General features: G+C 39.8%; 1 protein-coding gene across 21 annotated transcripts in view; it reads left to right on the top strand.

The window, feature by feature from the left end:
• LOC139135296 (filamin-C-like) overlaps positions 1 to 14,524 on the top strand; it is a 150,517-nt gene that overhangs the window by 89,157 nt on the left and 46,836 nt on the right. For 19 of the 21 annotated variants that reach the window (XM_070702636.1, XM_070702632.1, XM_070702628.1 and 16 more), the window contains 10 exons: positions 19 to 156; positions 1,921 to 2,187; positions 6,919 to 7,112; positions 7,355 to 7,733; positions 8,174 to 8,416; positions 9,253 to 10,119; positions 12,489 to 12,662; positions 13,027 to 13,350; positions 13,589 to 13,759; positions 14,221 to 14,344. In XM_070702636.1, the coding sequence (XP_070558737.1) occupies positions 19 to 156; positions 1,921 to 2,187; positions 6,919 to 7,112; positions 7,355 to 7,733; positions 8,174 to 8,416; positions 9,253 to 10,119; positions 12,489 to 12,662; positions 13,027 to 13,350; positions 13,589 to 13,759; positions 14,221 to 14,344 (2,881 nt within the window). The remainder of the gene's footprint in view (positions 1 to 18; positions 157 to 1,920; positions 2,188 to 6,918; positions 7,113 to 7,354; positions 7,734 to 8,173; positions 8,417 to 9,252; positions 10,120 to 12,488; positions 12,663 to 13,026; positions 13,351 to 13,588; positions 13,760 to 14,220; positions 14,345 to 14,524) is intronic. The other 2 variants (XM_070702625.1, XM_070702624.1) reach the window with 1 other exon arrangement.

The raw sequence follows: 14,524 nt of genomic DNA, 5'->3' as shown, positions 1-14,524 counted from the left end.
TATCTTTTCTTCCTTCAGTTTTCAATCCCAAGAAAGCGTACGTAACCGGACGTGGTATCCAGCCCAAGGGTATTCGTGTCAGAGAGGATGCCATCTTCTACGTGCACACCAAAGAAGCCGGAGAAGCAGAGCTGAGAGTACAAATCATTGGTCCAGGTAGACTGCTCTTTACAGTGTTCACTTCAACCTTCACATCCCTTGGCTCCTCATCAAATGGACTGGTCCAATGACAGGCTGGTCAGGGACCAGTCCATTTTATGTAGAATACCAGTATAGGGGTGCCCAGGTTCGAGTTGTGCATGTATGACTCATGCTAGCCTAGCAAACTCTCATAGTCTAGAACTAACATCTAGTCCCTCAAAAAAAAACCATAAACATGTGGCTATCACATACATAATTCATGTAGATTGACAGCAAATGGAATACCATGCTAACTTCTCAAAACATTTCATACTGTGATTCAAATAGTTCATAACATTCCTGAATCTCAAAAGGACAACATCGTGTGATTTTTTGCAGTACCTCTGCATTATGCCATCCATTGATTGTTGGCTTGACGAGTTTTTCTAATTTTGCAATTAACGGCATGGATTTTGAAACTACTTGCCAAAACTACAACTAATTTTTACCTGTTTACATGTTTACATGTTTTGTTCTGTCTGCCACGCGTTGCATGCTTCAAAACTGAACGATGAAAGGAGCTACTTTGATTTCAAAACACAGACAAAATGAAACTAAAATAATGGTGACTTTCACTGTTTACATTCAAAGACGTGACTTTAAACAGATCTGATGTTTTGACTTTTGATTTTCTCTCAATCACCTCTTTTACCTCTGTATAGAAACATTTGTTCTACTTTTTAGCTTGTAAATCACAAAAGCCATAATCACAATAGAAAACTGTCATTAATTTTCTTTCAAAAATCTGTTTTCTCACCCTCCTTTTCCCAAACACTGATCAAACTACTCAACTTCTACAACTCGATACATGTATGAATGACACATTTGGCAAGGGTCATGGGAAAGTAGAAAAGTCTGGCTGTGATTGTGAACCTGAAACCGTAATTTCCTGTTTATTTAAAAAAGTGTAATTCATAACAATTTAAATAGTTTTGCCATGTAATTGGCCGTGAGTTTACTCCCATGTGTATTTCTTCCATGTTCTGATAAAATATTAACCTGAGTAGTCACAGGATGGAAAACAAGTCTTTGCAAGCTGAATGCCTATTGCTTATTAAAAGTAGGGGAACAAGGAAAAATTATAAGTAAGGTAGTAAAATTAGATTATTGGTAATAGAACACCTTTAGCCATAGAAATGATATACCAATAAGTTCTGTAACTGGAGGAAGTAGCTGATGTGTATATATGGAGACGGCGGATCAGGAAGTAGCACTCCCTCAGCCTCAATTAGAGGTACTGGATTATGGAGACGACAGAGCCCCCCTCAAGCTGTGCTAGGTTTTGACTCATCCATGTTCATGCTCATTTCAAAGCCACTGTAAAGTCAAGTGTGCTCATGACCAACGATTTACTGTTTCAAAATAATGTTTGAATGTGATAATTATTGTCCTGATGTTTATATGTACATGTCATTGTCATTCCTTGAAACATTGCTGTCTTCACCACATGCATACAATTGTCAATATTAACGTTATTGGGAGAAAAAGTTATGCTGCAGTCACCAAGCATTGCTCATTTCGAATAGCATGCACCAAAGCGGGAAACTACAGCTTGCAAAAGTTAAAATGTTGGTGTCTTGATTTTCTTGACTTGTTGCTACTTACTAAATATATTAATCATTTACCATGTATGATTTGAAAATACTGCGACTAAGAGGTGATGGTTGGTATGATACTGTTTTACTGAAGACAAGCAAGGGTTTTTTTTTTTCGTTTTTTTTACTTGTGTGGTCCATGTAGGAGGTATCAATGAGCCAGCCCAGATTGTGAGCAACAAAGATGGCACCTACACAGTGAAATACCGCCCTCTTAAACCGGGTCGTTACATCATCAACGTCACCTATGGAAAAGAACATGTGATGAAGAGTCCCTTCACAGTCAACATTTCTCCTGAGGCTGAACCACCACTGACCTACGTCAAGGCCTATGGCCCAGGATTGGAAAGTGGATGTGTTGGCTCACCCTGCAATTTCACCGTCGAAACCAACGGTGCCGTTGGCGCTCTTGGTAAGTTCAATGTCATTTTGGGATATAGGAATTATGGAAGAGTAGCTGTATAATTATGTAGAAATGTCAAATATGTTTTCCTGTCTTCAAATCCTGTGTCTTTAACTTAGAAACCTATATTGAGTTTCTTTCTGGTGTAGTAATACAACAGGGCAGTTTGCAAATGAGGTCATTGATCTCTCATTATCACAACTGGAAGTTGTGATATAGAGGTGGTTTCAACCTGTGTTTGATGTCGTCCATTTCCGTAAACGACAAAAGTCAAAACTGCTGAACAGACTGTGTTGATATTTGATACCGATACATAGACTGGTTCCAAGGTTCCAATTCCGAAAAATGGAGCCAAACGGAGCGCCGGTTAGATAGTTTTGGGAAATTTCTAACCCCCCTTTTTATCTAATTGATTTTAGGGGTCTTTCATATATGTAGTTTTGGAATGTACACCAATCCTGCATTGTGGACTGTTTTATGAGTTGTTGAACAGAAATGAGGTTTTGATGAATGTTAGAAATATGCAGGATGGCTGATTCGAAGTATAAGAGATTTCTGTGGTCTTTTAGGCATCAAAAGCATTAAAAAAACATATTTCATAGTTTAGATTCTCACTTTTGAGATGTCCCTAGGCATTTGTTAAGTAAACATCCTTGAGTCAATATACAGACTTTGACATTCCAGAGATTAAGTATCCACAACCTCACATGTTACAGTCTTTCACTACAATGGTATGGCCCAAACCCATTGTTATCATGGAGAGTGTGGACCTGTCTACAGGAAATTGGGGTGAACAGGTTAGACAATAACGTTACAAGTTGTAGGTTAGTTATCAAGGTAGCACCAGCATAGAGTCCTGAGCATCTGTCCATGTGTTCTCACAGCAAATTACAGGGAAAAAAAATTATTTGAGAAGATTGAGGTATGTAAGGGTAGCTCAAACCCCCAACTGGGACCGCCAACTGGGACTCCCAGTTGGCTTAAAATGCACTCTGGGACCGGTCCCAGTTCACTTCTGGGACCGGTCCCAGTTCACTTCTGGGACCGGTCCCAGAAGCGAACTGGGACCGGTCCCAGTTGGCCTCTAGGACTGGTCCCAGAAGCGAACTGGGACCAGTCCCAGAAGCGTACTTGCTCGACGTAACTGGGACCATTATGATTGCGGGGAAACACACTTGTATCAAATGAACTGTACCATGGCGGTAAGGTACCTCCATGCTGTAATGACGAAACCATAATATTAATGGGAAAGAAGTTTCCCATCCCACTATATGCCTTTTGTAGCAATTGTATGCACTTGTTTTATTCATATTCTCTGTACTGTTGTGAAAATTATGTATGTTTTTTGTGTGGGAAAGCTAACATCTCCAGTTTCATTCAAGGACAGTCAGGTCTCATTTCAATTCTGGGACTCGTAGCTCCATAGAGCTATGACAGACATACAGACTGAAATAGAAAACACTGAGACAGCATATACTACATATAGCTACTAGCTGTCAATGAAGTTTTGAAGCAGTGCATGTTGTTGACTTGTATATTCAAAACCCTTTGTCTTAAAATGTAATGGGACTATTATCACCTCATTGATGTCTATTTTTTCCTCGCATAACAATGAAATGATTCTGCTGTAACAGCACATGCATGCACTAATGGTTGCCCCTCTCCTATTTGTGTCTATCTGTTCAGAAATATAACTAGGTCCAAATTAAGATATCAGTCATATACTGCAAGTGAATTGCAATTCTATTAAAACACAGCGGGTTTTCATTAAAGGTTTTGCTTGCTGTTTTTAATGTAATGAAAGCCTTGATGAGTTAATTGCTAGTCTTGCACAGGTATTTTCATCTCCTTTTTCATCTGATTCAGTACACAGTCTCTCTATCAACGTGATCCGTGCAGTAAGATTTCAACACACACCATAGCACAGGACTAATTACTAGTTCTAAGAATGAGTACATCGCAGTAAGGCCAAAGTAATCAAATTCTTTGTTTAGCGCGCCCACTCAAATGTTTCGAAACATGAGCGGGAAGGCAGTACTAAAACACATACAAGAAAATCAAAACACACCTTATATTTTCTTGATTATTTCCATGTAACAACATAAGTGTCTATACAAAAATCATCAGAAACTTCCTTTCATCGTGATCATCATAAGTTATACCACAAGATGTGAAATTTTGTAAACAGGAAAGCTCAGTAAAATCCTATTCAAACCATTGGCAGTAGAAAAAACCCCAGTATGTGCACACAGACAAAACAAAGAATTAAATTACTTTGGCCTTTAATAGTTGGGTTCTATTAAATGTCGCGTATACCTACGATTATGGCAGAGTAAAAGATGAAAACATTAACAGATTGTTAGTATTAAGTACCAGTAACTGGGTTTTTTCATAGTGGTCCCAGTTTACAAATTGGATGTGTCCCTGAAGTGTACTGGAACTGATCCTGGAGGCCAACTAGGACCGCGGCCGTGGTCCTAGAGTTAATTTTGAAGCCAACTGGGACTGGTCCTGGAAGCAAACTGGGACCGGTCCCAGAGGCCAACTGGGACCGGTCCCAGAAGTGAACTGGGACCGGTCCCAGAAGCGAACTGGGACCGGTCCCAGAAGCGAACTGGGACCGGTCCCAGAAGTGAACTGGGACCGGTCCCAGAAGTGAACTGGGACCGGTCCCAGAGTGCATTTTAAGCCAACTGGGAGTCCCAGTTGGCGGTCCCAGTTAGGGGTTTGAGCTACCCTTACATACCTGGAGTTTCTCTCCTTTAAATAGAAGTATATTACAATTTATACCTGTCATGGATAGGTTGCTCTCAAATGATCTGAAACACAGTTATTGCCCATTAGCAACAAATCTATAGCAAGATTTATGTAAAGTTCATGAACTTACACAAGGTATAAGACAAAAGATGACCATGACTTTGCTACTTTTCAACATTTATTTCAATCAGATTTCCCCAGCTTAGTGTATAATTTTGTAATCTTAATTACTGTCAACTTAGCTTTACTAACTTATTCATACCTCATTATTCTTACACTACTGTTATACCTTATAACCACAAAATTTCAAGAGATGCATATATGATTGTCACTTAACAAACAATTTACAAAATTAATATGTCTTCTGCTTTTTCTCCATATACATATACATGTCTCTTTTCTCATAAAAATGAGCTTAAAATCGCAATGTGAAAAATAGTCTTTCAGCTATATGTTGCTCATTGACTTCGTGGTCTGTCTAATTCACAGTGAGTGTGGTTGTTGATAAATGCCGATAATACTAGGCGGTCATTATGTCCAAGCGCCATTGGCGGTATTTTTTAACATAATGACCATAGGTCATTATCACATCTGGAAGTTGTGATATAGGGTTAGCTTCAACCGGTGGTGGACAGTGTCCATTTTCCGTAAACGACAAAAAGTCAAAAACCGCTGAACAGACTGCATTGATATTTGGTAGAGATATTCAGACTAATTTCAAGGTTCCGATTCCGAAAAATGGAGCCAAACGGAGCAGCGGTTAGATAGTTTTGGGAAATTTCTAACCCCCCTTTAACTAATTGATTTTAGGGGTCTTTCATATATGTAGTTTTGGAATGCACACCAATCCTGCATTGTGGACTATTTAATGAGTTGTGGAACAGAAATGAGGTTTTGATGAATGTTACAAATATGCAGGATGGCTGATTCAAAGTATCAAAGATTTTCATGCGCTTTTGGTAATAAAATTGATAAAAAACAACATATTTAATGTTTTAGATTTCTCACATTTGTTATGACCCTTAACATTACAGACTTGATGACATAACTAGCTGCTGGACCTGTTTACTGGCGCATTGATTTAAAGACAAAGATCGTTTTATTTTCTAATAAGGACGTGTGATTTCGTAAAACATAGTCTATTAGCCTGGAAATGTGATTTTTGCGAATATTGCTTACCCCACTGACAAACAGTGTGGTTTGAAAATGGCTGGAATTCGCTACTTCGGGATTTGTTTTCTGTGTGCATTTACTGACAAACTCCAAACCCGCAGCACCTACCCATTCAGTATTTCATGTACAGTTGTACCCAGAGATAGAGTAGTTTCACAATGTGCCAGTTGTGATCAAGTGCCATTGGCGCTATTTTTAATTTCAAAAATAAATATTTTTTGAAACCGCCCATTCAAGAATGGCAAATGTATAAGCTAATATGTGACTGCTAATGTTACAGTGAACACTACAAGACACATTTATGGCTGAGACTACAAGCTACAACAGCCACACATGCAAACTTAAAAAATTTGTTCGCATATTCAAGCAGCAGTTTCCAACGTCACACACATACAGCTATATTCAGTAACAAACCTGTAATCGCAAACAGTATTATTCAGGAAAATACACAGAACTGGAAAATGAATAGAGATACAGTGCCGGGGAATGTAATTCTGAAATCCTCCCAAGCAATAAGCTTCATGATAAAATTCCATTTGCTCAACACTTACTCCACCATCAAGACTACACACAAATCAGTTAAAGTGTGATATTCTGTATCAACTGTGTATGGTTGCGCGAACCAAAGTTACTCTTCACTTTTGCGCAATTCACGTACAGTGAGATAGCTATGCTAGCCTCTGCTTAATACACATGTGCATAAAGTTGTGACCAATAACCATGTGATGAGAGTATTATTAAAAAGTGAAAGTGCCCTCAGTGAAATCTTGTTATTTCTGTGTATTGAATTTGTGTGTCTTCCTCCACAAGGTTTCTCTATTGAGGGTCCATCAGAGGCTGAAATCAAGTGTGTGGACAACGGTGATGGATCATGTGAGGTGGCCTACTTCCCAACTGCTCCCGGTGAATACGCCATTCACATTACTTGTGATGATGAAGACATTGTACACAGTCCATACATGGCTCAGATTTCACCTAACCCAGGTGGATTTGATGCCTCAAAGGTGAGTTACTCTCTGTCTCTCTCTGAACCACAATAGTCTTCCGAAACACAGATACCTGAATGATGCTGCATATGAATGTGTTTCTGATTTCAAGTTTCGTACTGAACAGATCGTCTTTGGTACAAGGCAGATCTTTACTGGACACTTTTCTCGAAAAATTTTACCATTTCTCACTAAACTTTAGTTTTGTCTCAGAGATGAAGATTTGTAAGTCTCATTGTAATTTTTCTCTCTCCTCACAGGTGAAAGCATACGGCAAAGGTGTTGAGAAAAATGGTCCAAAACTGGGCCAGCCGGTGGATTTCATCATAGATACGAAAGCAGCTGGCAAGGCACCAGTGAAGGTCACTGTCACTGACCAGTACAGCAACGAAGTACCAGTGGATGTCAAGGACAACGGAGATGGAACGTTCAAGTGCACCTACACAGCCCCGAGACCAGTCAAGCACTCAGTCAGCGTCACCTACGGAAGTATCGCAATCCCGAACAGTCCCTTCCGCGTGGAAATTGAAGGCGGTGCCGACAAAGTCAAGGTTTATGGTCCCGGTATTGAGCCAAACAAAGTGGTGTCAACAGAAACCACATACTTCACCATCGATGTCAAAGAAGCAGGTGGACCAGGTATCGGGTTTTGTTCAAATCGTGCAGTATTAAAACTAAAGTGACATTTGTTCTGAGTTTTGTTCTGCTAACAGTGGAGCGTTTGATTGATTGAATTTTGCTATACTGAACTTAAGCATTTTGAAACTCATTCAAAGTAGCGATATTTTTGAAAATTGAAGTCATTAACTGTTTAGTCCATGGATTAACAAGTGATAGCTAGGCAATTAATGGTAAATGCATACTGTTTCCTGGTATCTTGACTCACACAGATAATTGACAAGAAAACGACAATTTAAGGATTGAATCAAGATCAAATCAAGAAAAATAGTGATACATTATGTATGGACCATTGATGTTGTGCCAGATACCTAGGAAGAGTAAATACATGCCACTCTCAAAACACTTGCATCCCCACCACAGCGTAATTTGAACACTTTGTTCTGTTTCATCTTCCATAGGTCCCATCCATGTTGCTGTCAAGTCTGCTCCTGGTGTCAATGGTAAAGGTGAGAAGGAAATCAAATCCACCGTCAAGGACAACGGCGATGGCACCTACAAAGTACAGTACACCCCTGAAAATCCTGGAAAGTATGCCATTGCTATCGGTTACCATGGCAAACCTGTCCCTCAAAGCCCTATCTATCTTGATGTTCAGCCCAAGATTGACCTCAGCAAAGTATACGTCGATGGACTTGAAACAAGTAAGTATGCCTTCATTCGAATGGGGACATGAAGATCAATCGACTACAATTGTTAACTTATTTTCATATTTGGCACTTTTTTCAAAGATTCTATGGCAATATTACCCCAGTGTTGTTTGTACTTGGTTCCTGCTTTCTACTCTTCTCTCAAATTTTGCAGGAGGAAACACAGCCCAGTTTGATTGTAGCTTCACATTTGTTCAAACTGTTCTCTCATTCCCACAAATTCGGTCCAACCATGCAATTAACTACATCATGTTTGGGCCATATTGTGGGACTGAGAGATATAACAATGTTACATACATAACTGTTTGTTTTATCCATTTTGTGTCGTCAGTGAACTTGTAAATGAACTGTGAACTGTGTAGACCATTTTGCAACATGTCAAAATTAGAGGAGAGGGAGAGACAAGTTTTTAACTGTTGATACCAAAACTTTGTTACCAGTGACTCATGTAGCTCTTTGCTGTTTTGAATTCAGTTCGAGAACACTTTTGAAAGAACACAACTTCTTGACGCATCTGTTGGTATCTTTTGATCAATTTTTTTGTTTCAACACAGTATTTGCAGAGGACTAATTAAACCATTACAGAGATTATCCCAAATTTAAGTGAATGAAAAAAAAATAACTCTGTGATATGGCAGCAGAATAATCATTTATGCAGAAGGCGTACCCTGCTCCCTTGTAAATCCCTACCTGAAATGTTAACTGTCATAGTTTTTCTTGTGTTGTGAAATTTGTTTAGTTTGATGAGCTTACCATTGCATGTGACCTGTTGTGAAAAAAATTTGCATGTTTTCTGTTGATTTTGACCCACCTACTCCATTGATACGCAGCGGTCACAATGCAGAAAGTCGTTGAATTCGACGTCATCACATCCGGAGCGGGAGAGGCACCTCTCAAGGTAACCATCCTGTCACCAACTGGAAAACCTGTCGAGGTCGTCACTGAGGAGACCGTGGATGGCTACGGCGTCAGCTTCACACCAACTGAAGAAGGCGAGTACACCATCGAAATCACCTTCGGTGGAAAACCAATCAAAGACAGCCCCTTCAAGACCAACGCTGTTCCTGGAGCTGATCCCTCCAAGTGTCGCGCACACGGCCCCGGTCTCAAAGGAGGCCACATTAACAAACCAGCCACGTTCACCATTGAGACAGGTGATGCAGGCACTGGTGCTCTCGGGTTGACCGTTGAAGGACCCAGCGAGGCGAAGATTGACTGCAAGGACAACGGCGATGGCTCCTGCTCAGTCAGCTACGTACCAGATCAGATCGGCGAATACAACATCAACATCACGTTTGCCGAACAGCACATCCCTGGGTCCCCATTCCCAGCAAAGGTCTTTGATGCCTCCAAGGTGGTGGCCAAGGGCCCTGGTTTGGAACCAGGCGTCCGTGCTGGTGAACCGGCTGATATCGAAGTGGATTGCACCAAAGCTGGAGAAGCACCAGTTGAAAAGGGGGAGAAGCCTGTCACCTGCGCGGTGAGGAGTCCCACCGGAAAACCAGTAGAATGCGATGTTGACGACAACAAGGATGGCACATTCGACGTCTGCTACTACCCGAAAGAGCCAGGCCCGCACACTGTTGATCTCAAATACGGTGGCTATGATGTACCCAAAGGCAAGCAGAAAATCCCTGTCCAACCTGCCATCAAAACCGATGCCGTCAAAGTCTTTGGACCTGGTGTTGAACCCAAGGGTAAATTTCCATGAACCTTCTTGTGTGAAGTAGTACTAGACATGAAAACAAACAAACGTAGTTGTAGCATGTATCTCTGCATCTTGGTACTAACGATGGACGGACCATAAGTCACTGCCAGGGAATCCTCTCTCACTAACAGGTCACAGCAGAGCAACAGCACCCTCTATTCTGCTGCTGAACCACATAACAGAGAGCAATTTTATCTCCTAAAGAAAAACTAACTTCCCAATTCTTTCAATGTAATGAACTCAGCTTTCTACTCGCAGTTCTTATATACTGAATTAAGGAATGTTGGAACTTTACAGTACACTGCAATCAGAAATCAACTCAACCCTGTCACAGCTCTATGGTTTTGTATTGTTCTATGCCGTCTCAACTTTTGACAGCTTTCAGCCTAAACATTTCCTTTCTGTTAAAATGTGTTGTGGTGGAGGATGTGTTGACACCTGGTTTTAAAGTCTTAAGTCTTCAACCTTTCAACCTTTACTCTCATGCTGGATAACACAAGTAGTGGAGAGCTTCATACCTGACATGACACGTAGACAAACAGCTGTGGAATGAAGACCTGACAGTTATATCAAATGTCCATTTCACCTAACTTTCATTCTCATTTTCATTGATAACATAAACCACTAGAATTAAAATGCGACAAAAAGTGTGACGCCGACATGGATTAAATCTTCATTGACATATCTCGTCATCTCGGTGTATCTTCTCTCTTTCCTGGACAAAATTTTATTTTATAATTGGTGCACCTGTCTATAACTCTCTCGTTTTGGAAAGGTTCTTTGCTGGCACTGTTCTCTCATTGTAAGTTTTCTATCCAATGAAAAGCAGTGCTGCGACCTTTAAAAACTTACAGCCCTTCTTCCAAGTACAAATGGATAACATCTGCGGTGTTTTCAGTGCTTAATGAGAACTGAGACATCTGTATCAGGAAGTTGTGGTTGAAAGAAAGAAACTCTGTACTTTCGCAAAAAAAAAATGAGGAAAAATGCCGATTGAAAAGTAAAATAAAAATCACTTTAGATTGGGGTTGCGTGCATGTTTGTACACTCACACCAACGGCTGAGCTGAAGTCAATGTCAACGTTTAATTTTTGTAACCGGCCTTACTGTACGCTAACATGTGTGTGTTCTATAACTAGCACTCATATTTCAATATGTCATTATAATTCCATTAATAGTAATTTCATTTTATTTCATTGTGTTGTTTTATCTTCATCTAAAACTTAACTGAATGCATGATGTTTTTGTATATAGGAATAGTAATTAACTGAATTTATCCTCTTTTTTGTAGAAATTTCTTTTTGTCCTTTTGTTTAAATTAATATTTACACATAAAAAGTGTGATGCATCATTGTGTGATCACATAGTGTTCAGTAAATACTTTGGATAGCTTTGTTCTTAACTGGAGCTACCATTTGCTGTAACAGGAAAAATCTTGTCGTAACAAGATAGAGACTGGATGAAAATAGATCTCATTTCAGCAAAATAAGCTCCAGTTAAAAATAAAGCTCTTCACAGTTGAAAGATAAAGTAAGGAAGTTGTGTCCTGCACCCAAACTAAGCCCACACAGACAAAAATCGTCCAACAATGGAATTAGAGAATTGAACAATGGAATCTGAGAGCTTTACTATCAAGTATAACATCTTCTTGGTCATTGGTCTATGATTTCTGTTGATGCAACCTGGACCATTTTCAGGACAAGATTCATGCCAAAAGAAGACCAACAAAAAAATCAATAATTATTACCACTATTGGTCTGTTATACACAATTTTCACATATACCTATAAATGATGTTACAGGTGGACTGCCACTCCCAGAAGTTTTCTTGAAAACATTTAATTCTGAATAAAAACATTCCATTGATGTGATTGGCTAAGCAGTTTTGGCCACTGACTTCTGATTAGCTATCAAGTGAAAAACCCCACACTGCACAAAATATTGGCAACTACAACTGTACTCTTGCAAGCACCAGCTTTATTTTATTCCTTGTCAATTTTTTTGATTTGGTTTTTTAGGGCAGCAAAGTTTGATGCAGGAGGCATAGCTTTCTGGATTACTTTGAAGTTTTTACAGTTCAAGTTCAATACAGAACAGGGTCTTACCAGGTTCTTTTATGACTCCACTGTTTTATGAAGAAAATCATCTTAGAGCTTTTTAACCCTTCAACGAACATTGAAATGAAATGTGGACCAACCGCTTCACTTCATTGTCAACGTGATCAATTTTTTCTCCATGCATTCTCATAAAGCTTTTTAAAAGAATGTTTTATCAGCGGTAAAGTGAAAAGTAGCAATGGTTTAATTCATAAGTTTTTAATGTCCTACCATTCTCTCCTCTAACAAAAATAACATTACAGGAGTATTTTTGGACTCCCCGACTGACTTTACCGTTGATGCTAAGCCCATCGGTGGACTCCCTAAGGATGCACTGAAGTGTGCAGTTACAAACCCTGCCGGACAAGTGACAGAACCACTCATCAAAGACAACAAGGATGGCACATACAATGTCAGCTACACACCTACTGAAGAAGGTCTGTTGTGAAGTATTGCATTGCCATGACACACATGAAAACTATGCTCCTTATAGATCATAGATTTCCTGTTGATAGGAATATTGTTTTTTAGCCACTTTACACAGGATATCCACATTAATCTCAGTAGATGTACAGCATTGATCACCTTACTGTAAAGCTCAAGGAAGCTATCCATGGAACAGAATTTTGGCTCCGGTGATTCAAAAAAATGTTCAGTATACTATGTTAACTCCCATCACCATTGCACAACAACGATTTTTTTTTTCTATGTGTCCATGAAGCAAGGAATTGACAAATCCATTATAAGTGACAGCACTACGGTACATTTCATACTTGCTTATCTGTCACATTTCTGTATTAGGCCCACACAAGGTCGATGTCAAAGTCGCTGGTAAACCAATCGGCAAGTCTCCATACAATGTTGGTGTTGTGGAGGGATCTGATGCCACCAAGTGCAAGGCATATGGCCCTGGCCTTGAAGGTGGCAACACCAACAAACCTTGCAAGTTTACGGTGGAAACCAAAGGTGCCGGAACGGGAGGACTGGGCCTGGCCATTGAGGGTCCATCTGAAGCCAAGATGACCTGTGTTGACAACAAAGATGGAACGTGTAGCGTTGAGTACTGGCCAACCAAACCTGGTGACTATGAGGTCCAAATCAAATTTGCTGATCAACATATTCCAGGTGAATGAAATTCAATATTGCATTCAATGTGTGCTTTGTTTGTAAGTGTGCCATTGAATGGAAACCATGTATTTTGATCCAAAGATAGCATTTATTACAGACATGCAAAAAGTGCGATGCAAATGAACATGCATTGAGATATTGCATTTGACTGTAGCTGTCTATGGAGTTTTGTACATGACAGAAGTATTTATTCAGCAAAAGTGCTTAACTTTCCCATTCTAACATTTGTTTACAGGAAGTCCATTCCATGCTGCTGTCAAAGACGTTGTGGACCACACCAAGGTGAAAGCAAGTGGTCCTGGATTGGAGCGTGCCGGAGTGCGTGCTGGTGCCCCAGCCACGTTTACCGTCGATGCAACCAAGGCTGGAGTTGCTCCACTTGATGTTACTGTTATCCCAGAAAAAGGTAAAAACGGTTGGAAACAACATATTCATAGATGCAGACAGACCTGCACATACCAGTATGTTCACAATGCACAGAAGAGAGAAACTATTATCTCTTAGATAAAAGATGTGGTGGTTTGCATTTGTTTGCTTCAGAATTTATCTTCTTGTCATAAATTAAAAATTATTTTCAAAAAAAGAGAATTTATCAAATTTACTAAAGGATGTGTGCCCTTTATACCAAAATTTGATATTGTTCATAATTTCCCATTGGAGTAAACTTGAAATGGAGGTTGGACTTTGTTATCCAGTATCGGTTTCTATACATATATAAATATGTATAACTACGCGTGCTATCAGTGGCTGTACATGTGTAAATGTATGTAGTGAGTGTGTGATGTGCATACGTATCAATGCTCTGACAAGCTCTTTGTTTTGATGTATGTCATCAAATTGATATGGAACTTCCTCTTCCATGGCCAGGTCCTAAGGAGAAGCCGCTGATCAAAGACAACGGTGATGGAACATTTGAATGCACCTACATGCCCCAGACTGAGGGTAAATGTGATGTAGAGGTCAAATACGCTGACAAGCAGATCCCCCAAAGGTGAGGCTACAATCCAGCCCTTCTGTTATGATTGGAAGTAGTGTAATTTGAAATTCTGCCATGATGATTGACTGGCCTTGTTACTCAGTGAAGTAATGGCAGGACAATGATGACACACACACATAGAAGGAACTGATGAAAATTCACACCGTTCTCTTTTGAGGAGGATATATTTTGTAC

The sequence above is a fragment of the Ptychodera flava genome, chromosome 6 (assembly GCF_041260155.1).
Source record: "Ptychodera flava strain L36383 chromosome 6, AS_Pfla_20210202, whole genome shotgun sequence".
NCBI classification, from domain to species: Eukaryota; Metazoa; Hemichordata; class Enteropneusta; family Ptychoderidae; genus Ptychodera; species Ptychodera flava.
The sequence above is the reverse complement of the archived record's forward strand: the minus strand, read 5'-3'. Positions and strand labels throughout refer to the sequence as shown.